Source organism: Carassius gibelio, chromosome A23 (genome assembly GCF_023724105.1).
Source record: "Carassius gibelio isolate Cgi1373 ecotype wild population from Czech Republic chromosome A23, carGib1.2-hapl.c, whole genome shotgun sequence".
In the NCBI taxonomy this organism is placed as follows: domain Eukaryota; kingdom Metazoa; phylum Chordata; class Actinopteri; order Cypriniformes; family Cyprinidae; genus Carassius; species Carassius gibelio.
Window position 1 is genome coordinate 6,473,691 of NC_068393.1, and position 27,000 is coordinate 6,500,690.

The window sequence follows — 27,000 nt, forward strand, 5'->3', positions numbered from 1 at the left end:
CCTTAGCATACATGCAAGTGTGTGTGTGGTAGTGTAAGTGTCTCTTTGCATGCCTGCTGTAAGAAGATCCTGCTCCTCTGATTGGCCGTGCAGTCAGTCACAGCGGAGACACACAGCGAGGGAGTGAACAGCCGGTGTTGCCTGAGGCTCCTGGGAGGGGCTGCAGTATATAACCCATACTCGCTATTTTGCATAGTGACTGCACCTCTGTCTACCTCAGTCCTCAGTCCAAACTACAAACCTCTCACCATGGCTCAACAACAAATAAGGTATGGAACCAGAACGACTGTCTGCAGTGTACTGTAGTCAGTTAAAATGCTATTGATGCTGTAGTTTTATTGTAAGTGGTCTAAACATGTTCAGGTTAACTCTTAAACACTCAGGGAAGTGTTGCATTTAAATAAATGTGTCACATACATTGCCTTGCCTATACCTACAAAGCAGCGCCTTGGTTTTTTGTACAATTTTCTACAATTGAAGGAGTGGGTTATGAGTGAATGAAAGCATTAGGAGTACAATAGGTATTGATTTCTTTATTTGCTCTTTTGTTTCTCTCAAGCCTCCCTGCCAAGCTCATCAATGGTGGAGTTGCTGGACTGGTGGGTGTCACCTGTGTGTTCCCCATAGATCTCGCCAAGACGAGACTCCAGAACCAAAGAGGAAGCCAACGGGTCTACAAAAATATGTAGGTTTGCATTTCACAGTGTTCACATTTAATTTTATTTTTTTTGTTGTTGTTGTTATGTTTCAAACCAAAACAAAAAAGAGTCACTGTAAACCCTTATTGCAAGTTCACTAAACCATAAACAAGACAGCATTTTCCTTGAAAGAGAGATCCTGGAAGTAAGTGAGGATGACCTTTTATGGAAAACTGAAAACTTGTTTATCTTTCTCAGAAAACTATGGATTCATGAAAAGGGGGGTGGTTTATTCTGTATTCGTTGTATACATTTGGAAGGGTGACTTGGCTCATTAGACAACAATAACTTATTATTATTTTGATTAGGATGGACTGTCTGATAAAGACTGTTCGTTCCGAGGGATACTTTGGAATGTACAGAGGTAAGCAGATTTAGAAATTTGAATAGAATTCTAGACCTTCTTCTTTTCCTAAATTCTAAAGCTCCTGAGGACATCTTCATAATGAAACATAACTTGCAAGTCAGCACTTTACCCCATTTACATAAACTGAAAAGAGGCGCCAATCCAAAGCCTCTTTGTGATAGCTGCGATTTCCTGTGACTTACTTTTAGATACTTGATATAGCTTGCAAAGTTCTACATTTGCAAAGAAATCTTAAAAATGTTTTCATGGTATTGATTCAGTGTCAGGAATCAGAAGAGGACCCAAAGCAAAAAATATCATAGTAGTAAGTATTTTTCGTAGATCAACTGATAAGTTTATTTTTCCTACAGGTGCAGCAGTCAACCTGACACTGGTGACTCCCGAGAAGGCCATCAAACTGGCCGCCAATGATTTCTTCCGTCAGCAGCTCAGTACGGGAAAGTATGCTCTCTTTGCTTCTATCAAGAAATTGTCCAATACTCAATAATAGTTACAATGAAAAAGCATTGAATGATACTCACTTGTATTTCAGGCTCAAGCTGAGCGTGTTTCAGGAAATGTTGGCTGGCTGCGGGGCAGGGATGTGTCAGGTTATTGTAACAACCCCAATGGAAATGCTTAAGATCCAGCTTCAGGATGCGGGGCGACTTGGTGAGGCATAAATATTGATCCTTCTCTCATGATTAATCTACAATTTTTAATACCTTCAATATTCATGATGTCATCAATCGTCAGATCAGTGAATATTATTCTTTATTTAACACACCTTTTTCAAATTGTACGAATTGTGCAAAGTAGTGGATCCCCAGGACCAGAGTTCAGATCCACTAATTTTGTAGACTTGTAAAGACTTTATGCAGGAGGTTCCTTGACAGGCTGTGGCATCTTTTACATTCAGTGGCCCAGCAGAGGAAGTTACCTGTGCTTCACACTGTTAAACTTGGAACAGCCAGTCCAGTCCTGAACTGTTCGTACAGTGTGGGTCCAGTGTCTTCAACCAGGAAAGTGTCAGCCATTCAGATTACCCAGGAACTGCTTCGCACAAAGGGCATCCAGGGACTTTACAAAGGTCTAGGAGCAACCCTCTTGAGGTACAACTCCATCTTATAATGTAAATGTTTGGCCAATCTATTCCAAATGCAATCATCTAGCTCAAACTGTGGTTCACGTAGCACAGGTCTAAATAAGCCATACCACAGAACCTCTAAACTTAATACCACAAGGAAATATTGGTGTAAAGCAGGGGTGTCCAAGCCTGCTTCTGGAGGGCCACTTTCCTACAAAGTTTAGCCCAAAAACATCAGGTTGGAAGTTTCTAGTGATCCTGAAGACCTTGTTCAAGTGTGTTTAATTATGGTTGGGGATAAACTCTGATGGAAGGTTGCCCTCCAGAAGCAGGACAAGTTGGACTTGCCCCTGGATTTACATCCTTGTTGATCCTGGAACAACACTTCCATCTAACAGTCCAATTTTAGAGTCAGGTTATGGCAGAGTTAGTAGCATCATTCCTCTCAGATTCTAATGGTAGGTGGGAGGTTAGGACTGTATTTGTTAGCTAGGTACATTCGACAAAAGACAATGATCCAGGAATGTCCAACTTGGGCAAGTTATCTCTCAAGACTTTAGTAAAACATACTTTGGGTCTAATTCTTACAGGGACATCCCTTTCTCAGTGGTTTACTTTCCGCTGTTTGCCCACATCAACAAGCTGGGAAAGACCTCGGAAGACGACCAGGTGCCTTTTTACTGGTCTTTTATTTCGGGTTGTGTGGCTGGATGTACAGCAGCTGTGGCAGTCAGTCCTTGTGATGGTGAGCATTCAAGTTTTGCTAAGTAAATTTTAGTGTATGTGCAAAGACTAAGGTCAATCCCATCTCTATCCAGTCGTCAAAACCCGGCTGCAGTCACTCAATAAAAGTGCAAATGAAGACACCTACAATGGTGTGGCGGACTGCATCAGGTAAAGCAACCAGTAACCTAGCTAATGGCATTTTAGGAAAATGCATTAATGCAGTTTTCTGTTGTATTAATGATGATCCCTCTCTTTGTTCCTACAGAAAGATAATGCGCAAAGAAGGGCCATCTGCTTTTCTGAAAGGTGCCGGCTGCAGGGCGCTGGTCATTGCTCCACTCTTTGGCATTGCTCAAGTGGTTTACTTCGTCGGTGTTGGGGAGTTTCTTTTAGGGCAAACTCCATTCAACCTTTACTCTGTCTAAGCTATGAAACCACCTGAATTAAACTTTAAATACCAACGCAGCTATGATGCAACTAAATATCTGAGAACGAACCAGCCTGTTCACATGATAATTTGTAATGATTTATAGAAGATGGCAAAATTGTTCTGATCTGGGTCATACAAATACATAGAACATAAACCATCACAATAATCTGAAAAATACCTATAAATGTTGCATGTTTCTACATGAACCAAGTTATAGGAGATCATACGCTTTCAGAAAAAATGGTACAAAAGTTGACACTGGGTTTACTAATAGACACTTTTAAGGTAATACTATGCACTCTTTAGAGCAGGGGTGTCAAACTCAATTCCTGGAGAGTTTAGATTCAACCATAATTAAACACACCTGATCCAACAAACCAAGTCCTTCAGGTTTATTTGTAAACTACATGGTATGTGTGCTCTGCAGGGCCCTCCAGGAACTGAGTTTGACAGCCCTGATCTAGGGGTAAGTAAGGTACAAAAGTGTAACCCCAGTAACAGATTATGGACCTTTTGTTTTCAGAGAGTGTACACTTTTGCCATCTTGCAGAAACTATTACATGTTGCATAATTATTAGATTGTGCTGAAACAAATGGTAGTTGGAGAAGGTAGTTGGCTTAGAGTTTTATTTCACGCCTTTACATGCTACCTTTAGCATATTGAACTGGCTTATTCAGGAAGCTAAATCATTGCACATGATTATGATTCTTTTGGAAATGTTTGGTCAGAGACAGTCAGATTTATCCTCAGTGAGGGTTGATTTGAAAGAAAATCCCTTTTTATACTTACGTCCTCCATTAACAGTTGTGTCTTACCTTTCTTGTGACCTTGTGTATATGCACAATATTACAGTGGCACTGCTGATTAGTGTGGACATTAGCTTGGAGATACACCTGTGAGGACATTGTTATACAATATACATGACTTGGAAGAGACCCACACACATAGACAGGATGTTTGATTCCTGCTGAAGTGAGGTTCTACTATTACAGAATTAAAGGAAATTCTGTTCAACCTAACTTTGTTGAACTGTCATACTTAAGAGCACAGACAGACATCCTGAACCATTCCAAAATCTGGGACTTAAGTGTGGTTCACACTTTGAAATGTGCTAAACAGAAGAAATATGGAACAAAACTATGTGGTTTGACACAAAGATCATAACTAAAACCTATGTGTTTTGTTCTTGTTAATTCCACAGTGATCCTGATTTTGTTGTATGTGCACAAATTTCTTGAAACTTCTCACCTGTTGTTTATTTACATTTTTTTAATGTGGAATGACACAATTTATTTATTTTTTATTTTTGGATAAGCCATTCTCTACAAACACTTTAATACATTTGTCTATGAAAAAAAACTAACAAAACTAACTCAGAACTAAGGTAAGACTAGTTTGAAAAACAAAAACCAGAAGGAAAAAAAAAAAACACAAAAAAACATAAAAATCAATAATTGTGAGGTTCATTTGGTAGTTCTTCTCAAGCCTTTAAACAAACTCTATGTTTTAGAGCTTTTAAGTTTTGAAAAAAGAAGAAGAATGAAATGTATTATATTATGTTCTTTAATGCAAAATTACAAAACTACAGATTCAAATAACGCATGAGATGCAGTAAAGGAAACTCACTAATATACTGTACAGGCATCTAAAGTGTTTGGTGTGTGTTAAATCTGCACACATCTGTGCTTGTGAAAAGTGCATACGGTGCCCTGCAGATGAAACTTTAGCCTGGTTCTAGTGCTTCCTGCTTGCAGCTGACGAGCATTTCATGCCAGAAAGACGAGGCAAAATTAAGTCCTGCTATAAAGTTGCGATGTGACCAGCACGTCTACAAATGAAATTATTTGTATTCAAAGTATTTAAAAGCATAATTAACTTTCTGGTCAATATAAATACCATTACATAATGCATTAGCATTTGACTTGTATAGCATGGAATACAATCGGTAACAACATTTTCAAAAATTAATTCTTTTATGAGCTTTTCTATGAACTTGTAATTTTGTAAAATTATTTATTTAATATTTGTTTAAATGAAATAGTTTCATATCAAAATCATTATCCTTTTTAATGGTTTAATTCATCCTTTGTCAGAAATGAAGAGATATAAAGGTGCTGGCAAACTTTATTTGGTGGGCCTAAATAACTTGAAAATACGGCATGATCTATATTTAGAATGAATTTGGTAACAGAAGCTTTACACCTACTACCAAGCTGGTGCCAAATTCACACTGTGTGGGTATTCACACACACACACACACACATGATATAAGACTCAAGCCAATGTCATGCGATACAACATGAATTTGATTGTGCTACTAACATTTCACTTCCAGAGCAATCAGTTAAAAGACGACCGGTATTGATGTCATGTGATGAGGGGGCCGACTAAGGTCCTGGGGTAGTCAGTCTGCTTGGAAAAGTCGGGCCACCCATTACAATTTTTATTTAATGGACAGTCCTGACAACAAGGTACGTACGTAGGCATATCGGCAACAAGCTGTTGGTGATTTGAAAATCTGAAAACCACAAGAATCAGAAACTTCAAACTAGTTTATTTGTTCTCATGCTGCAATGTTCCTGAGAAACTTGAATGCTGTTTTGAACTTTCTCTCCAGAAAATAAATTAAACACACACATTATGAACACTAACATCAAGACCGCAGTGTTATGTTTACAGTACAAAACATTTTTTACACAAAAGTGTAGGAATAATGCACTAAAAAAGGTTTACAACAGAGCCTCTACTCGAAAGCCACACGTATTTTACAGTCTGACTCTGAACAACCATGACTGGGTTGCTTTTGGGTACGAGGACAGATCTACATCAACACTTAAATGTTAACAAAACACTTACTGTATTTCATGTGTAACTCTCTGTTAGCATCAACTACGACGTATCCTAATCGCTACTCTAATGCCGCTTCAACTTGACTTCAGCAGTGATGCACCAGCAGAAATATATCTGACCAACCAACTTCTGCCTCATAAATAATAAAAAAATAAATTTTGTCCCTTTTCTATGGAAACCCATTTCCGCCACTTAATATAAAACAAAACGACAAAAAATAATTGTGTCTTTCAATTATGAGTTTATATCTCGCAATTTTGACTTTATAACACGCAATTCTTAAAAAAAAAAGTCAGAATTGCTAGATATGAACTTGCAGTTGCGAGAAAAAAAGTCTGAATTGTTAGATAAAAATTCGCAATTACTTTTTACATTTTTTTCATTCAGTGGCGGAAAAGGGCTTCCATACTTTTCAAATCATTTCATTAAAAAACAAACAAATAAAGAAGAAGAAAAAAACCTTTAACCAAATACAATGTTTTTTTTTTCTCTGATAAATAAAAAAGACACCTTAATATTCAAATGCAAAATATGAAACACAAGTTGCTGTAGAGTGGCCAAAACTGTCTCAAATACATATTAACCGCACAATACAGATATTGATGATCGCTACAACTACAATGACAACTCATGAAACTCTCACAGATATGTACATAGGACTTAAGACCGCACATACACTCACACACATATTGCTGCTCGGCATGTTTGGGAGTTTCACATGAGGGCGAATAAGTTCCACACATAGATTTCACTCATGTTCAAGTTGGTCCAAAATGTTCTGCTTTGACCAACAGAAAGTTGCTTTGTTTGAAAGTGACTTCATTGCTACACTATTGAAAGGTGACTATTTTTGTCGAATTTCGCTAATGAAATTTGATTAATTAAAACTTCGAGATATGTGTTCATTTCAGAATCCTGAATTTGATCATTAAAGATGAAGGATAATTGACAAATTAAAAAAGGGGGTGGGGGGGTCAAAAGTGAGAGGCTTCATTGAAAATCTGAGAAACAAAATCTCATTTAAACCTCAAAATACGACATATGACGCAGATGCGTCTCGAGTGACCTGAACCTCCTGTTTCCCTCTCTTATTACTTGTCTCAACATCCCCATCCTATCCAATAAAAATCACAAAAACTACTAATAAAAAAACTAAAAAAAAACTACTCACTAATTAAATAAGTGAATGTGTGTCATTGTAAAAAGGAATTCACAGGATCAGTCTCCCAATTATTTTAAAGTCAACAAATGTATGTATAATTTATTCATGCAAATGATATAAATGCATGTATGATGAAATAATAAAAAAAATCTCTTCTCTTCTTCTAAGGACCTTCCTCAACTGTTGAAAGAAACAAGCAAATGATTGGTTTTCACAGTGCAGATGGTTGAATGGTAGAGGGCACAAGACAGTGTCAGTGGATCTTCAGCCTCGAGTCTTTACTTAGCTACATGTGTAAAATAACCAGGCAACTCTACCCCATAAGATCCACCTTGAGAATGAGAGGATTTGGCTCCATCGTGCCAGAAAATACCGGGCTGTACCATTATTAGAGGGGGCTTCAGATGAGCCCGGCTATTGCATAACAGAAACCCGATCATCGATGTTACTGTGAGTTCAAACGCAAGAAAGCAGAGCAGGGAATGTGTGTTAGTGTGCCTCTCCTAGAGTGAAAAGGACATGGAGAAATTCAGAAGGGAGGAGGGACTTAAAGAGACAGTTCACCTGAAAATCATTATTTACTCACCCACGACTTGTTCCAAACCAGTACGAGTTTCTTTCAGATGTTGAACAAAGACGGAAGAGACTTTGAAGAGTAGCTGACGATAGCCATTGACTACAAGTCAATGGCTACCGTCAACTGTTTGGTTACGAAGATTCTACTAAGTATCTTTTGTGTTCAACAGGTTTGGAACATTTTGGGTGAACTGTCCCTTTAAGAGGGAATACTGGATGATATGCATGCAAGGATTCTTCTGAAGAGTTTTGAGAGATTTGTGCGCGTGTGCATGTCATTCTGATCCTTCGATAATGTTCATTTGCGTTTGGAATGTGTCGGTGTTGTAGAAGACTACTTTTTAAGTACAAATGTAAAGTGAAAGGCATCTGTGGGTCTTCTTATCACCGTTCCCAGCAGCTGTGGGTTTGCCACAGAACCCCTGGCATCACATTACACAATATTTTTACCTGACATGTGAAGCCATGCAGCGACAGCCTCAATGCATCATCTGCAAACCCTCGCAGAAAGAGCTGATCAATGTGCACTCCAACTGAAGTCAAAATCTAAATGATACAGTATTAAAAAACACTTTGAAGAAATAATAAAAAGGCGTCTTGTTTTAGTCGCATTTGGAAGATCCAGCTCCAAAGCAGACGTTAAATAAAAGACAATCCAGCTATTTGAAAGACTTTAAACAACTAGGCTGGACTAACCATCGTTTGGCTGAGGTGGACAGGGTTATGGAAGTGGAGACTGTTTTTGGCTCCCGGGTGGCAGAAGAACACCTTGGACTTTGTTGGAATGTTATTGTTGTATATGCAAGTCCAGCAAAGGTTAAGTGTCAAAGGTGAAAGGTCATGTCCAGGTGGGAAAGACCATGTTAGATCAACTCCCTGCTGTTCCGAATTGCACAGCATAGGACCATACTGAAGATCATGCCAATAATCTGTAAAAAGAGGAGATGTTGCACGTGAAACTGAAGTTGACCCTGTTTGCTTCACTTTTTAGTCCACACTCTGATATTCCGACTCGGGCTCAGACTGATAAGGCGATACTGACGCCATTGTTTACAGCACACCGGAGCACATGCAAAAGAAGAAAAACGGTCAAGATATTGGCTTGACAAAGCCTTGCTTGAATATTTACCATGACTCCTGCGATTCCAATCCCCACAGAACTCACGATGAAGAGCTTACTGTTGAAAAACTCTTCGATGGCCTCGTGACATGTCTGCATGGAGTCAAACAGATCGATAACTGACTGATTCATAATATGCATCTCAATACCACATCTTCCAAAACAGGGGAGCATTTCCCAAAACCATAGTTGCTAACTAAGTCAGCAACTAACAATTTCCCATTGCCAACCAACTAAGTTGCTAACAGGTTAGCAACTATGCTTTTGGGAAACGCACCCCAGTTTAGTTTCAATGCACATTGAACAGATGCCACACTAACTGAAGTGCCAAACATACAGGAGTTCTTCTGATTGCATTCATAATGATTCTCAGATCTGTGCTTCATTTATTCTCACCTGGTTTGATCCGACGTTTTGACACAAACTGGCTGAGGCGCAGCAGTTCAACTGCAGATGTGAAGTGGTCAAAAATGTCACTCTTTCATAATAAGGTCAGACAAATATAGAAACATAATTTATCTTACATTTCTATCAGTGTTGTTATTGATCACTTATAACTGATCTCAATCTGAAATTAACTGAATTAAGTGCGAGTACTAAAATGACTAAAACAAACTCAAATGAAAATAAATCAATAGAAACTGACAAAATCATATAACAAACAAACTGATTTCAGATGAACAAACATTTATATTTAATGTTAATCGTAATAAATATAGCAGATTATAAATAAAACTAAATTAAGACTCTACGCTAAATAAGCATATGACTTTTCTAAATAAGTATTGTATTCAGTAAATTTTAATCATCTCTATAGGGCAGGTGATTTTGTTACTATTTTCCGCTTAAGGTTTACTCTTCCTGTTTCGATCAACAGTGAGACGCAACAAAACGAAGTAAAAAGTGCAAACTCACGGTGTCATGGTAGGGGTTTACGGTTGCATTACTGCTGTTTTCTGCTGATTTGTCATAGAAATCTTTGATTTCCCCAATGATCTAAAATGCCGAATAAAAACGTATGTTGTAAAAGTCCGACTGATTTTATTTCAAATGAACTCTGAATCCACATGACTGGGATCTTTTGCAGTTTAGTAGTACCTTTTCTTTGTTGAGGAACCCGAACACTCCTGCAGCGACTTCTGCTCCAAAGATGACCAGAAGACAGGTGAAAAACTGCAATACAAGAGAAACACAGCACCTGGGATATGTCAGCTTTATATTCCATACTATATTTTATAGAATAAATCAATGTTGCAGGTGTTTCCTCTTTTTTTTATTTTTTTATTATTGTTTTGTTAACTTGAAAACAGTAGAATCTCTCACTCACCAATCCCAGAAGGCACTGAGACTCCCTCACGGCACCACAGCAGCCGAAGAAGCCCACCAGCATCACCAGACCCCCGGCCGCGATGAGGATATAGACCCCTGCGCAGGACACCACAACACACACACACACACACACACAATGCTTTTTCATGCTGCGCTAACATTTGGGAAAATCTGAGGAATTAATTTACATGTAATAGCCTATGGCTTACTGTTGGTAGCCAAAACATTATTTATCTACATAAAAATATTTAAAATAATTAATAAACTTAAAAAGGGCTGAAGGATGTGAAAGATATTTTTTTATGTTATAGAACAGCTATATTACAATATTAATATATTTCTGTCTTAGAAATAATAATAAAAGTATTATTCTTATTAATAAAATTGTTTGGCTTCCTAAAAACACCAGTGTGAATGTTATGTATAGGTGTAGGTTGATGTAGGTTTGAGTAAAAAAATAAAAATAAATAAATAATAAAAAAAAATATGTCGTTCAATTTGGTTTCTGAAAAATCTCTTAATTTTGCTCTCATAGTGTACAAAATGCAGTGGGAAACAGTGATAATGTATATTATGAAATAGTATTGATAGTTATATATAATAAACAGTATAAACATTAGCCAAAAATAACAACAGTAAATAAATAGTTTAAATATTAGCAATAATCCTTGAGATCCTGCAGATTTCAAATCATGTACTTCTGAGTGGTCCTGCTCCAGCCAAGAAACTGTCATTGATGTGAACTGGACTGTTAAATAATCATTTTCTCCTGGTATTAGACCCTTTTTGGCACAACACTGCTGTAGTTTCAGCAGGATGTAATCAGTCCCCGCCAGCAGAGGGAAGCACAAGGGTTAAGTGAGTCCCTTTGGGAGATGACCGCATGTGTTTGAGCACAGCGTGGTCGTGTACAACACTTTAAGATGATGTCATTATCTTTCATTCCATCGACTTATTGTCCTCATTAGAGCAAAACAGAAAGAGAGCGTGGGGTGCATGAATTCCCATCTGAATCCGCAACAGAGCCACAGGTCTAATACCTGACGGGTTCGGTCAACATCAGGCCATGGAGAGACAGCTTCCTGTTATGCACTGATCTAGGATCAGCTTCCTCTGACTCTAGCCTCAAATTGTAATCAGGAGACATGAGCTCTTTAATTCAGCATGGGGAGTTCATCCTGAGCCGGTTTAATTATGCCACAGGAGACCTGGGACAGGTGGGAAGTCTGGAAATGAGACCGAATCTCTCTTGAGAGAATTTTGTAGTGAATTTTGCAACCCTTTACAGTATAAGCAATGGTGATACTTGTCTTTGCAAACACCACTAAGCATACTAAAAAAAACACTTTTTATTTTCCCAGAATATAGACTTCCTCTTGGCTTTACTCATACCGAAAAGACTTACCCTTATCTCAAGCATTTGAGAGTAAAACTGAGATGAACGAAAACAAAGGGTGACAGAGAGAGTGAACACAACCTTTATCTTGCCTCTTGACTAAAAACAATCTTGTCACATGCTGATAATATTTACACCGTTGCCACAGTAGCTGCGGAGAAGACAATCCTTTGTCAATGCCGACTGTAATCTAAAAGTCATGCAAAATGTGTGTGTGTTTGTGTTTGTGGGAGGACTAAGAAGCCTGAACTGGTTAATGTCAGCACTGTCAGGTGGTTTATTCCAAACGATTAAGGTTTGGCTTGGTCCAGTTGGGTGTTGTGTTGAATGTGTTGAATCAATAACAATATCACGTTCTCAACATCACTTCACTCCCGTGAAGGCCATTGCAGACAGAAGACGGTCGTCATCCATCCTGCTCAGCTTCTCCACAAGGTTTGGAAATTACTCAATACAACTTTGGTACGTAAAATATTTGTATTTATTGGCTTAACGTGTAAAATAACATATGTTGTCGAAGAGTAAGTATGGTTTAAAAAGTCGTATTTTCTAGTTGTATGTATGCAAATGTTCGTTTCGTGGCACTCTGAAGCCTCAAAATACAGGCGGTCCCACAGTATTTCCCCTATAAATATTAAAACAAATATTTTCCCACAGGGTACTGAGCTGAATTTATATGGAAAATGATAAAAATATAGTTTGGTATGTATTATTCGAGCCCAGTGCTGCCTTAGAGACTGTTCAAACAGAACCCAACGGATCACTGTTTGGATTTAGAGCGGCGGGAATAAAAAATAAATAAAAATAAATTAAAAACCTTTAAACCTAACAGCGTAAAGACATCCATCAGATTATACATCGATGATATTAGGGAAAAAACAGGATTACTACTCAAACGGTCTATTTTCTGCATGTTATAAGGGAAACTAAAGAGTACCATAGATGAGCACCTCCCTCAAAGTAATTTTGTAGTGCGTTACTTAACGTTACGTTTAATATTGCTGACTTAAGCTTGGTTCAGATGAAGTTCTGAAGGTAACGTCACAAACTCTTCTTTAATTTTTCTCTGAAGTAGTCATTCAAGTGCCTCAACAGAACCCATTGTAATGCTGCGTGAATATACGGTTATAAGTAAATTTCATACGTTCGAAACTATAGGTTTTGAATAACAGTAATAATAGCATAGCTATATCTTGTATAAATAGCCATACAATAAGGATAGACACAAATGTGTTAAATTTCCTTTAATTGTGTTATAATTCTGTGTTGTGTCATTTAAAAGCAAAGTCTGGATGGTAAAGTTTGTCTTTGGTAATTAAAACAAACTTGTCAATACATTTGACTTTCTCTGTAAAGATTTATATATATATTTATGTTTATTATTTTACAGTGTTTTAACATGTTTCTGTATTTTTCATGTTTATGGTATTTTGGAATGACTGAAGATCAGCGCAGATTTCAATAAGCAGCGAGTCCTTGTGCATTTGTATCCATCAAAATGCTATGCAGACATAATGGAAATGACATTGACATTGTAGAGCTTGGACAAAGTTGTAAGTAAATTTATTTACTTTCTAAATGCACATTTATTTGAGTCTGTAAGTTTTACGATTGTAAAGCAAATTTTAATGCTTGCTTTTGTTTTTATTAAAGCACACAGGCTAGGAGAAAGGAATCATCAAGGACATGACTGTTGTGCTTACGCTTGTGGGTGACCAAACTGAGCACCATCAGTCTGCAGTGGATCAAAGACAATCTTCTTCTGGTTCTGCTTCAGTGTCAATGGCATTGATCAATGCGAGATCTCTTTCAAACAAGAATTTTATTTTAAAATAGGTTTTCCTCTTTTGGATTTTCTATTTATTACTGAGACTTGGCTCCACATTGGTGATATGGCTCCTTTTTCTGAATTTCCTCCTCCAGACTGTAGGTTTTTTTTTAGATCCCCAAGGTCAGCTGGACGGGGAGGAGGCCTTGCTGTTATTTTTAAAAATAATTTAAAATGCTATCATTCTTGTTCAGATAGTTTTTTTTTTTTAATTTTGGGAGATTTTAATATTCACGTGTGTTGTCCTTCCAGACCCTTGGTTAAAGAGTTTAATCATCTATTGGAGTCATTGGGTGTCTGGTAGGGGAGCGTGATTTCACCAAGTACAACATGTTCCTGGATCAACATCCTTGTTGATCCTGGAACAACAGTCCAATAAACCAATCAGAATTTAGATAACTGTTCAAGAAATATGTTTTAGGCTTAAAATCAGGGTTAGGTGCTTCTACACTCTTGTTAATCAGCTATCATTTCCCACTGACTTTAGGAATAAATTCTGGGTAAGGTTAGGTTTAGGGGCAGGGATTGGGTTAAGTTTATATTTTTGGACAATAATGTTGATCCAGGATCATCAAAAGATCCAGGAACATGTCTTACTTGGCAAAAATCACGCGACGATGTGTTGTAGGTCCTACACATGAACATGGTCATACCATCGACTTAGTGTTAACTCTTGGCTTTTCTGTCGGCAGTGTGCAAATTGCTGACACTGTATTTTCTGACCATAAGACTTTAAATAAAGACCATAAAAACTGTTTAACCCAGTTTTTTCTTATAATTATCAAGCTAATGATGTCACTGTTACTATTGAATCTCGGGTTCTCTCTTCCTCTACTGCTAGCAGTTTTTCAGCTGCTTTTGATATTCTCCCATTTAAATTATTGATGGAGTCTCCCTGTTCTTATATGGGACCTGAGGAGTTGGTTATCCAGTTTAACTCCACATGTTCTGATATTCTGAATTATGTGGCTCTGTTGAAAATTAAGAATAAGAAAGCTAAGTCCCAGCCCTGGTTGAACAGCAATATTAGGGCCCTTAGACAAGAGTGTAGGAAGGCTGAACGTAAATGGCTCAAAAGATAAACGACAAGTTTCTTACGAATCTTACGAATCCTTGAGAGACTGTTTGATGAAGTTTCAAAAAGCAGTTAAATTAGCTAGATTAAACCATTTCTCTCACATTATTTCAAAGGATTGTCATAATTCAAAAATACTCTTAACTATTTATACAGTACTTCAACCTGTTATCCTTCCTTCAATTTCTGTGGACACTTGTAAAAAAAAAATACTGATAAGATTGCTGGAATTCGCTCAGATTTTATCTGTAACTAGTGATCCTGCTACTTTTGCTGCTCCTTTGAATTTTTTTTGCAGTTTTGTTCCTGTCTTTGTGTCACAACTTAAAGACATTGTTGCACACATGAAAGTTTCTGGTCCTTCATGTGATGTTATTCCATCTACTTTATTTAAGGAGGTGAGTGATTTAATTGGTACAAGTGTGCTATCTATTTACAATAGTTGTATGTCTACTGGTATTGTTCCAAATAGTTTAAAACATGCTATCATTCATCCCCTTCTTAAGAAAGTAAATCTTAGATTTAATAGATTTCAGTCAGGTTTTACAGTTGGTCATAGTACAGAGTCTGTGTTATTGAGAGTTTAATATTGATTTATGATTGATTGATTGATTTCATATAATGATATTTTATTAGATGTATGATATTTTATTAGATGTAGATTCAGGTAGTCCTGTTGTTCTTCTACCGTTGGATCTCAGTGCAGCCTTCGACACAGTTGATCATGATATCCTCATTGATCGTCTCAAAGACCAAGTGGGTATCCTTGGTTCATCTTATCTTAAGGGTAGAACCATTTTAGTCAGTTTTGGAAACTACTCTTCTTCGGTTGTACTTTTGACGTGTGGGGTTCCTCAGGGCTCGATTTTCGGACCTCTTTCATTTACCCTTTATTTGCTTCAGTTGGGTAAGATTTTTGATAAGCATGGTATAAAATTACCATCTGTATGCTGATGATTCTCAAATTTATTTCCCTTTAAAATACAGGGATCAATCTTCTCTTGAATCTTTGTAGAACTGTTCAACTGATGTGAAGTGTTGGTTGGCAAGCAACTTTCTCCTACTGAATGAGGACAAATCAGAGTGTATTGTTTTTGGTCAGAAATGATGTGGTATGGATTCTAATGACAATTATTAGATGCATTAATTGCCTCCCTCTTCTGATCTGCTCTCTGAGAGACCTTTTACTTTAGCCACATTCATAGTGAGTTATAATTATAAGACCCCTTTAAGAGCCATGCTTAACTCTAGAACATGCAGTGCAAGAGACTATTTTGCATGACTTTTAGATTACAGTCGGCAAAAGGAATACCCCTTTACACCGATATATTTTCTGATCATTATAAGTTATAGTTAGAATTGGATTAAAAAAAAAAAAAAGAAAAAAACTAATATGTTGTATTGGTTTGTCACATTTTATGACATTCAGAAATCATGTACAATACCAGTGAAGAAAATAATTTCCCCCCCGTTTTTAGCCTAGTTGGTTCTGGAGGTGTATTTTCCACTTATTTCCCATTGGGGTTTTAAAGTCTTTGTGTTCAGCAGAACAAAGAAATTTGTACAGGCTTTTAATGGTTTAATACAGAAAGTGATTTTTAATGTTTGTAACCGAAACAGTTGAGGAGCACCATTTACTTTTGACTTTCATATTTGGTTACAAACATTTTTCAAAATATCTTCCACTTGAGGGTGAATGACAATTTTAATTTGTTGGTAGCTGTCCTTTTAACAAAACATACAACTTTAATAGTGTATGTACACATGTGTGTTCAGTTGTTATAAATGTAAAATGTAATGTAAAAATAATGTAATATTTTGTGTTTTACCAGTCATCCAGTGACATTAAAGATGTTGAGAAAGAAATTGAAGCGGTAATTCTGATTATAACTGAGGAGCAGCAATGTGATGTGCTTCCCAAGGAATAACCAACATTGGTCTCATTTGGACATCCTGTCATCACTGACATCTCCCATGTCCAAGGCATTTGGACTCCTAATGGGTCTGTATGCAGTGAACATCCACTACCTCCAGCGGCCGGAACTGTAGGTTTGGGGGAGTGAATGTACCACGCTCTTTCCCTCCTTCAACACCACAACTGAGGTGTCCTTGAGCAAGGCACTGAACCCCCAGCTGCACCTTGGGCACCAGAGCGAAAAATGGCTGCCCACTGCTCTGGGTGTGTATTCATGGTGTGTGTGTGTGTGTTCACTGCTGTGTGTGTGCACTTTGTATGGGTTAAATGCAGAGCACGAATTCTGAGAATGGGTCACCATAGTTTCACTTTTCCATGTTCATGATGTGTTTATTGGCTCCACAGCTAACTCTTTTATAATATTATATATATATATATATATATATATATATATATATATATATATATATATTTTATTTTATTTTTATTTTTTTTTAAGGAACTTTAGGTTCTTTTGCGCATTTCATTATATTTTAGAATGTACATTAAAGTTGATAATGTTATGACTTGGAATATGCAGGTTCTCATGTAAACAAATGTTTCTCGTCTCATTTTCCTATACAGTAATTTACACATTTTCCTTCAAATTGACAAGTGGTTTTACTTTCCTTTTTCTATCTTTTTCTTGTTTTATAACCACTAAATAGCATTATGGTGTGGGAGAGTTTGGAAACTTTCGAGATCCTTTTGATGTTAAGACTTGTCTGGTCATGCTGCGCTATGAAATTTAGAATCTGATGGTTCAGATCTTTGTGCTTCCATGTGCATTCCATTCATGTTTTATCATACAGAAGTACAGTACACTCAATTTTCAATTTCAACTAAATGTGATTTTGGTTGCCTTATATATATATATATATACATATAATATCTTGGTTTCTCATTTTGACCATGACTTGCATTATGTTGGGGGCATGTGAACTTGTGTAGGCTTAATATGCAGTGTTTAACAAATAATCCCTGTAGTTTTAATCTGAGGAATTGAAATGCAACTCTTTGTTTCTTAATGCCAAGGTTATTTATTTCACATCACAATTTCAAGTGTCGGTTCAGATCTTTAGATGCGTGTGTGTGTATTTTGAAAAAAATGTTTAATCAATTGTTGATGTGTTGACAGCAAATGTGTTGTGTTGATGTGTTCAATTTATATGTGAATGAAAGTGCTGTCTATATCATAAAATAAATTACATTTTAAAACATTTTTTGTCATCTTTAGTTAAAAATTTAAGGCAGTGGGGTAACATTTGTTTACGATGTAAACAAAATATCCCTGTTGACACAACATGATTGGGCTAGAAAATAATAGTCAAGTCAATTTAAAGAAATTTGTTACCTGGACTATTTCCACTCTAATGGGAAGTTGTTTCAACAAGAAATATTTTTTCAAGATAACAAAAAAAATCTGGGCAGCTGGATAACAAAGTATTTTTAGTTGACTCAAATTACTTTTTACAGTGTGATAAACAAGTATATTCAAAAGTAATCTAAAAGTAATCTAATTACATTACCTAAAATCTGTAATGTAACAGATTACATTATTAACTACAATTTTTGTCATGCAATTTGGAATCAGTATTGGATTACAATTGGTAAGTAATTTACCCAACTCTCTCTCTCTCTCTCTCTCTCTCTCTCTCTCTTTCTCTGTTTCTGTCGGTTTCTTTCGTTCGCTCGCTCACTCGCTCTCTTTCTATATTTATAGTGGAGCTGTTACTATAAGGGTCAGTAAACAAAGTAAATAATTACAGAAACAGAAACTGGCAAGCTTCAGTTAGTCTATAAATATAAATGTATTTGCATCTAACAAAGGAAAACAAGGCTGTGTGTGATGCAAATGTGACTGTGGGTTGCAGGCTCGGTTGAACAAGATAAAACTGGGCTGATGAGAAACAAAAATGTGACTTTGTCACTGGGACATGGCTGAGGATTTAAGTCATGCTTGTTCACACTGGCTTCGTTTCACAGCTTTAAGTACTAAAACCCACAGATGAGGGTGATGTCAGCATTTAATTTAGTGCTTTCAGAGTTACTGAGCTTGAGGAGGCTGTTAGAGGACAGGAATATTTCCTGACATCATGAAGTACTGTTCTCTGCATCCAGATTTAGCACTGCATAACCTGTCTGTATCTCTCTCTCCTCCCATGTTGACTTGAAGTCGTGTGGTTTCCTCCATGTATGCATAGCTTGAAATGTCACTTCCTGTTTTTAGAAACACCAACCTCTGAAATTCACAAGAACTCACTGTGTATCACGAGGGCTGGGCAGAAGGCCGTGGAAACTTTGTTTCCATTCAAACACTAGGTCTGTCTGAAGCTCCTTTATTTCTATTTTAAGTGCTATAGAGGGCTCCAAAACTCTGAAAGCACTAAATTAAATGCTTGGATTTTTTTATTCATATTTTGCAGAACAGTATAATCATTAAATATATCTATTTTTTTATAATTTTAAATATGATCAATTTTAATATTATAATTATCATTAGTTATATACATTAAATATTTTGTATAATAAGTTTTTATATTAATAATACAAATATTTAAATATTTTAATGTTTTTTGTAATATTTTCAAACATAACTTTTTTATATAAAAATATATTATCAGCATTTTTCTCAAATCATAATTTTTTTTTGTTATTTAATGAGTATATTTTCAAATTTTAATTTGAACTTTTTTCTCAAAATTGTATGACTTTTCCTTGAATTGCAACTACTTTTTTTTCTTGTAATTTATTATTTATTGTAAGTTTATTTTCAACATTTAATTTAAAAAATGTTTCTCATAATTTATCAACAGTATCTATGTATCATTTTTCATATTATAAATAATAATTACAATTATTTTGTATTTAGTAATTATACTTTAAATGATTATTTAAATATGTCAAATAATACAATTAATTTTATTTTATAATACCAAATTATACTTAATTGTACTTCATATTTACATATAATTGTATTAATTTTGTGTCATAATGTTTCTTAAACTTTGCTTATTTTTAAAATGTTCTTACTCTAAATCACATCATTTCGATGTAGTCTCAGGTACTTTCTCAAGCCCCACTGTATAAAGGCACCTGAGAAATAATCATGAAATATGATCGATTATTTGCTTACCGATAAAGAAGGTACCGGGTCCTCCATCTAAAAGAGACACGGTTTTTGCATCTAGTCTCAGCCAGAGCCCCACAGCCAGAACCAGCGAGCCAATCATCTGCCAAAACAACACCGAAAGATCTTCAGAGGATGTCATTTCAGATCCAAACAAAATAAGAATCATTAGCAGATAAATGCCTATACAACACGTTACAATTCCTCAAGATGAATTCATTTGACAAAAAGGATTATGAAAACATCGTCAGACCTCTCTCTATCTAAGGCCTGAAAGATTCTGTACTCTTTGTCTTCAGTTTTTATGGAGAGGTGGCACAGATATTTTCCACTCTGGCAGGATCCTTTTGGTTTTAAATCTAAGAAATGACGGCTGAAGGCCAAACCATGAAAGGAAAAGCAGACGGCAGAGTTCATCCACCAGCACTCTTAAGTGAACTCTAATTACTGCTGACAACGAAAGCAGACACTCATCTGTCAAAGTGCATTTAAAAGCCCATCTGTTGAGTGCCATTTGATTCAATTTAAAATGCGCTTCCCAGTTTTACACTCTTGGACTCCTGCCACCACTCAGGGCGATTTTTCCAATTAAGAGAGGGTAAAGCATGTTAATATATATGTGTGTGTGTGTGTGTGTGTGTGTGTGTGTGTGTGTGTGAAATCAACACCTCTGAGATGTTTCAGCTCAGAAGGGCAAAGACCATCTAAGGCGATGAAAAATCATATTACATATGTGTTTAAAACGACATCCATGAGGATTATGCAAGACAAGCGTCCCTTTCCTCCGCCTCTCCTGTCTGCTACAGCTGTCATATAACACGACCCCCCGCGGGACATGAACCTCTCAAACACTGGGTAGTGTGACATCATCCCGCCCCACCCGGTGTCCCCCTCCAGAGACCTCCTCTGGCCATCAGGGTTTATCTCTGGGACAAAACACCAACTGTCTGTCTGGGACACACTCCTCTACACCAGACAATGAGCGAGCGACTGGAAAATCTGGTCATTAGATTAAGATAAACATGTATATTGTATATAATGTATGTGCGTACATAAGATGTTTATCTAATGCATATTATACTGATTTCTGAAGATCATGTGACACTAAAGACTGGAGTAATGATGCTGAAAATACAGCTGCGCATCACAGGAATAAATGACACTTTACAATATATTCGTATAGAAAAGTTAGTTTAAATTGGAATAATATTCTACAATATTACAGTTTATACTGTATTTTTTTAATCAAATCTATTATTATTATTATTACAATAATACAATTAGTTATCTTAGTATAGGTTGCACTGCTTCATATTTTATGTAGAAACCATGAAAATATAGAGTTAAAAAGAACAGCATTTATTTGAAATGTAATGTAAATCTTTTGTAACATTATACATTTCACATTTGATCAGCGTGTCCTTGCTGAATAAAACATTAATTAAATGTATTAAAAAATACATAAAGTTATTATAAATAATTATCAAATAGTTTGCTTTAAATTAAAAAAAATTAATAATAATAATGCATGGATAATTGAATAAGACAGACAATTAAAATACTAAAGAAAAATACTAATGTGGGTCAGCTTCAGACCAGCTTACACTCTTTAAATTCTTACAGTTGCCCGTTGGTTTGCTTTTGTCTTTCTTTTCTTATTTTACAAACAGTACATGGAAAACATTGGCTTTTTCAAGTTTATTGGGAGTTTTATGGTGACTTTAGACTATTTCTGAGCACATTTTTATGCAAGTTCCATCATTTCAGCAACAAACTGTTTTTAATTTGTAGCAGAGATGAAACCGGCCATGATTCATCTACCAGACTTCGCTTTAACGTTTCATGCTCCAAGTCGAGATCATATGTGTACGTCCTCTAATGAAGAACTACAGCCAACACCAATTACTGTATAATGCTGGAAAACAAGGTGGAACATTTCAAACCGAGTCGTTATGAAAGGAGAAAAACAGGGGGAAAGAATGAAAGAATCGCTCAACCCAAACCCAGGAAGAGCTGATTAGATCTCCTGGTGGAAAACAGAACCGAGTCAGCTCAGGGAAGTTTCCATCCTTCGACAGAGCTCATGTAGTGCACTAACCCACATGCTGCACCGAAGAGCAGAAACTGATCGGTTTACAATTCTGGTAAATATATACAGCATGCTGCTTATTAAGACATGCACTAATGATTCTAGTGTTGAGAGAGAGAGAGTGTGTGTGTGTGAGAGGAAAGGGAGTGTGTTCTATTGACTGATGATCAAGGGTGTGGTGACACACACACACACACACACTCATCCAAAAGCCTAATGGTGTTTACCACAAAGCCACTCCTATCCTGTTAGCATCAATTACAGGAGCATTATCACAACTCAAGCACCTCTTCCTCTTAATGTGCCGCTCTTGTTTGGATCACGTCTGTATGGTCAGTACACCAGCTGGTGATCAAGAAGCAGAAACCACACCTGAGTCCAGGTTCAGAATGAATAAAAGCACATATTAAAACTGCGGAGCCTGGCCCTGTATAACTATATGATGTTAAAAAGCTTTCTTCCACCCATCCTCGACACGGCGTATGTTCACTTCCTGTATAACAGTGACTCTGTTTAAACATCTCGACACACCGACTCTGGCATCATTTAAGCTATTAGTGTGCAAATGAGTTATAATGGAGCTAACCGGTGACCAAAAATAGGAAGGAAGCAGTAGAGCCAAAAAAATAATCGACCGTTTCCTCTTTACTACATTATTCCTGTCCCACAGTCTGCAGTCATATGCCTCTTCATTTGTCTTTAGAGACGGTTTACAACTCTGACCTCACTCTTTAATGCCTTCCTGTCCACTGTGCCCCTGACAGCCCAGATGTACAATCTGACAGCATTATTAATAATTAATAATTAACGAGCTAACACACATCATGGGAGTACGAGTCACTCTCTACAGAATACATCATCCAAGACAGGAAACACCGTGCATGGATTTATGGGTACGGCACACACACACACACACACACACACACACACGCTAGTGTAAACGAACAGCCGTTGCATGCTACACGCTGTCAGTGATCATATCTGTGAGATTAATGAGGTCAGTGCTCATTATCCTGTACAGGGTCCTCCCTCTGTGCGATCCAGTCTAGTCCGAACTGTGCCCATTTTCCGTGGCTGCGCTGCCAGGTCTGGAGGGAGAGGTTTTACAAACACTGGAAAAAAAAAAAAAAAAAACTGTTCCTGTGACTGTTCCCAGACCATTTAGGTTTTTGTGTCAAACTGAACAAAGCACAGCTCCCATGCAGAGATTTCTCCGGTCATATATACTCACATTTTATATACTCTATACTCTTTAGCTCTCTCTCACTATCTCTATTCGCCCGTCGACCTCTTAATCACTCTCATACTTCTGTTCTTCAGTTCTGTTTAACCACACGTCCCTACACTAAGAGCCACAGGCCACCGATGCTCCTACTCACAGTACTTCTGATAGATCAGGTATATTATAAATGATAATGTAAATATGAATGGAGATGGAAGTTCAAAGCATGTGACTTGCAGTGCCACCAAAGCCTCACTGGAGCAGCAGGGACTGGAAGCTGCACAATGGCTGTTTGTTTCAGCGAGTCTCCTTCAAAACACTGATGCACATCGCAGGTGTGGAAGTGGAAAAAGTTACCCTGCGTAACACAGGGGCTTCCTTTGACTGTGCATGTTTGGGATACGTGTTTGGATCAGATCAGATAAATAAATGCTCGGAATGAAATACTTGAAGACTTTTGAAAAAAATAACAAATATGGTGCAGGATTTACTTTGAAACAGTTTTCGTTTTTTTTTAATGTGAAAACTAGTATGTTTTGTGCAAACAGCACTATTAATGCATGTTTATTTGTGTTTTAAACTTTTGGTAAGTGCATAATTAAGCTCCACTCACTGTATACACTTGATATTTTGGCATCTGTGTATTCTGTGCATGCATTTATGATTAGAATAAACACAAAATATAAGTTTGTGACTGTAAATATGCTAACTTTCCCCCTGTAGTTACCAGTAGCTAAATATGACAAACCCCCCTTTGGAGACATTTAGATTTCTATGAAAACACTGCATGTATATTATATCCTGATTTAAACAGCTAATGTGTGTGTGTGACAAACTGAAGCTCCAGCTAAAGAAAAATGCCTCTTGTTGGGCACTTTGGCAAAACCTGATGGTAAAATGGCTGAAAAATGTGGAGGGAAAATATGGTAATGTAATAGAAAATACGAATAAATCTTTACGAGAGGTCTGTTATTGTGGAAAGAGGAAACATTACTAAAGTTCAGACGTGTTTAACAGGTTTACCACGACTGCAGGAGCCATGGTATCAAAGACTTGAATAAAAATACCACCCAAAAAATGTTTATATATATATATATATATATATATATATATATATATATATATATATATATATATATTTAAGAGGAATTATTAAAATCACTCAGATTAAGAATTTATTTCAATGCATGATTATAAATCCAGGAGTTACTTATAAATTATAAATAAAGGAGTTAATTTATTTATTAAAAAATGAATGAATCAGTGTTTTAATAAATCTTATAATGAACGAATCACTCTCAAGAATTCACTTAAGTCTCTCCTGGTTCTTCATGTCCTGACTGTCTATCCTCACAAATATAATTTCAAGTTAAGTCTGTAAAGGAGAGGTACAGTTGAGCCTCAGGAACGAATCGACCATTCACTGAAAGAGTGAATTCGATCATAAGAATCGTTTCGGCCGATGAGTGAATCATTCAATGCATCATTCGTAATAAATAAAGGCAAGCTCACAGCTCCACCTGCTGGCGTAAAGACATAACCTGCAAGACGGAGTTAGTGAACTGATCAATGAACGCATTTGAACAAATCTTCTCGTGTTCAGCAGATTCAGTCAGCGGTGTGAATCAAACACACAGTGCTACAGTGTCCAGCTGCTGCCCTCTAACAAACACACGCTGAAGGAAAAAGGGGCGGATTTTCCCCAGTGGAAAATCTGATATAAGTCGCGCGAGCAGTGACTCTCAGCCTCCCTCCGAAGCTTTAAATTCCTGCATAAAGCGCGTTAACAAACTAAAACACAGAACGAATACATGACTCGCAAAGTGCTTGCAAAACTGGCTCCACATTGCACAATATAGGCTACTAACATACCACACATGATTATAAATAAAACACTAACTGCATTTCTTACCCAGAATATAAAGTTGAACACGAAGAGGAGATATTTCACACATTTCATCCCGCCTTCAACTTTTCCCATGGTGAAAGTGTAACGTGACGGGCTCCTCTTTGAGAAACAGTCCGGCTTGCGGTGTCAAACACGGAGATGCTGTTGCACTGCACGAGCTCTGTCAACATCTGATCTGCGGCGGGTGATTTCTTCAGTTTCTCTGTCCCGCCCCACTGAATAATGTGTCAGGGGTGACTCGAGGGGGGTACGAGATGGGCAACGGTGCATCCATGCACCGTACAGTGACTTCTTGCAGGGGACCGTGCGATCCCAGCCAAAGAGAGAAAACTTTTAAAAGCTTCTTTTTTTTAATTTTTATTTTTTAAATGGAGCACAAGCAAATACATATTTATAAACCTTTCGCAATAAAAATTTTCACTCTTAAGATAATCTTAAAATTAAAATGATTATGAAACAAATTGTGTTAAAGAGTAATACTATATTTCAAAACATGCATGTTGCCACAGTTCCAAAACCAGAAAGCTCTAGCTGTGTAATATAATATTATTTTCTCCCAGTTTTCTGCCGTTTTAAAAATTTCATTTGTAAGGCTAATGTTAATTTATTGAATATAATTTATTAGTTACCCACAGGCAGTGTGTCTCACCAGACCACACTTAAGCTGTGTTCCAATTCAGCAGCTGCATCCTTAGACGTATGCACACTAAGAAGGCAGCAAGGAAGGATTTCTAATGTGACAAAAAAACATAATATTGTGTTTAAAATATATCAATATTAACTTCTTATTTACTGAACTGTTGTATAAAATCACATTTAAACGTGTGATATTCAGGACAGAAACAGCCCTCGTTGCTCTTGCTGCTGGTGTGATAATCGCTTATCATATCATATAAATACGAGACAAAAACTCATACGGGGCATTTTTTACCCCAGTATTTTAATAAAGCATTTATGGAGTTGTTGCCCTGCATCATATTTGTCAACAGTCAACTGTATGAAATGTAAGATGACAAGATTTTAAGAATAAAGCCAAACCCCAGACATTTAAACCCCAGAGCAAGTATGTGATGCAGTCTTCTTCTTCTTTTTGCGTTATGGCGGATCGCTGACTTTTAAGTGCATTACCGCCAACTATCTCTCAAGTAGAACATTGACATTCTATCTACAATCTCAATTAGGAGTGTCAATGGTCCATTTGAGAGATAGGTGGCGGTAATGCACTTATAAATCTATGACAAAGTCACCTAGCTCTTGGATGCCCTGGGGGTAATCTCGCTCCCGCTGAATCCGACAATTCCCGCCTGCTCCCACAACATGTTTTGCTCCTGCGACTTTTGTATCCACTTCGTGTCCAATTTGTCAATGAGTCCAATAAGGTCTTGTCAGTCATCTCTCAATGTTCTTGACCTGAGATCAGTCAAATCTGACTGCGGTAGCTCTTTTTGGATGCAGGGTTGCCAAGTCCATGTTTTTCCACAGAATTGGGCTACTTTTAAACTGTTGCCAAGGGTTCATCTTCCCAAGTGGGTTAAATATTTGAAATATTGCATAAATATACATTTGACTGAAATGCTTGTATTGAAACATTTTGCATTCTACCTATGATAAAACTTTCACAGCCTTTATTTCCTCCTGGTGGAATGCTCTGTCATAATAAGCTGGTAGGTTTGGTGTAGTTTGTTGTGGGTTGGATGTAGTGGGCCACTCTGGGCCAGAAAGTCCAGGGCCACTTTTTAACCTCAGTCTTACCCTGGTGACGTATTCGGTTTTGCAATGCAGTGTTTGAAGGATGCAGCCTCTGAATTGGGACACATCTTTAGTCTGCATGTCACATAGTCTTGTCAGAAGGTCTACCTCAGATAGGGCCTGATTAATTGTGCTTCATTTGTGTGTTACTCACTATAACCTTGACTTTTGCTATCTTTAATGAAAATGAGGGATAAAGAAATAATTTTTGATAATCATTACAGTGCCATAAATGGATCTTAACCTATTTTGAACCCAAAAAATTCATTTAATGAACATTCATATTGCATTGTGTAATTTATTAATTTATTCATAAACAGCAC

At 36.9% G+C, this 27,000-nt stretch overlaps 2 protein-coding genes across 3 annotated transcripts; one reads left to right on the plus strand and one right to left on the minus strand.

The window, feature by feature from the left end:
• The first annotated feature begins 80 nt into the window (after positions 1 to 80).
• Positions 81 to 4,307, plus strand: LOC127944556 (mitochondrial glutamate carrier 1-like). Its single transcript, XM_052540574.1, has 9 exons — positions 81 to 269; positions 560 to 685; positions 1,007 to 1,062; positions 1,416 to 1,506; positions 1,598 to 1,716; positions 1,964 to 2,156; positions 2,722 to 2,876; positions 2,950 to 3,025; positions 3,123 to 4,307. The coding sequence occupies exons 1-9, from the start codon at positions 250 to 252 to the stop codon at positions 3,280 to 3,282; spliced, it is 996 nt and encodes a 331-aa protein (XP_052396534.1). The 5' UTR covers positions 81 to 249; the 3' UTR covers positions 3,283 to 4,307.
• Positions 4,308 to 5,825: 1,518 nt separating this feature from the next.
• Positions 5,826 to 25,117, minus strand: LOC127944558 (CD9 antigen). 2 transcript variants are annotated; one of them, XR_008150382.1, is made up of 9 exons: positions 24,932 to 25,117; positions 19,715 to 19,811; positions 10,324 to 10,421; positions 10,095 to 10,169; positions 9,912 to 9,992; positions 9,393 to 9,443; positions 9,006 to 9,089; positions 8,573 to 8,805; positions 5,826 to 8,422 (listed from the first exon to the last, which is right to left on the minus strand). XR_008150382.1 is itself a non-coding variant. In XM_052540579.1 (8 exons), the coding sequence occupies exons 1-8, from the start codon at positions 24,998 to 25,000 to the stop codon at positions 8,740 to 8,742; spliced, it is 621 nt and encodes a 206-aa protein (XP_052396539.1). In that variant the 5' UTR covers positions 25,001 to 25,117; the 3' UTR covers positions 5,826 to 8,739. The 2 variants fall into 2 exon arrangements, 1 of the variants encoding a protein (XP_052396539.1); XM_052540579.1 differs by having other exon boundaries at positions 5,826 to 8,805.
• Between the last annotated feature and the right edge of the window lie 1,883 nt (positions 25,118 to 27,000).

Coding starts and splice junctions, on each gene's coding strand:
- LOC127944556 (XM_052540574.1), top strand. CDS start 250: ATGGCTCAACAACAAATAAG. Junction 1,717..1,963: donor TCAGGATGCGGGGCGACTTG/GTGAGGCATAAA, acceptor TTTTACATTCAG/TGGCCCAGCAGAGGAAGTTA. Junction 2,157..2,721: donor CTAGGAGCAACCCTCTTGAG/GTACAACTCCAT, acceptor TAATTCTTACAG/GGACATCCCTTTCTCAGTGG.
- LOC127944558 (XM_052540579.1), bottom strand. CDS start 25,000: ATGGGAAAAGTTGAAGGCGGGATGAAATGTGTGAAATATCTCCTCTTC. Junction 10,422..19,714: donor ACCCGGTACCTTCTTTATCG/GTAAGCAAATAA, acceptor TGTCCTGCGCAG/GGGTCTATATCCTCATCGCG. Junction 9,993..10,094: donor GGTTCCTCAACAAAGAAAAG/GTACTACTAAAC, acceptor TCGGCATTTTAG/ATCATTGGGGAAATCAAAGA.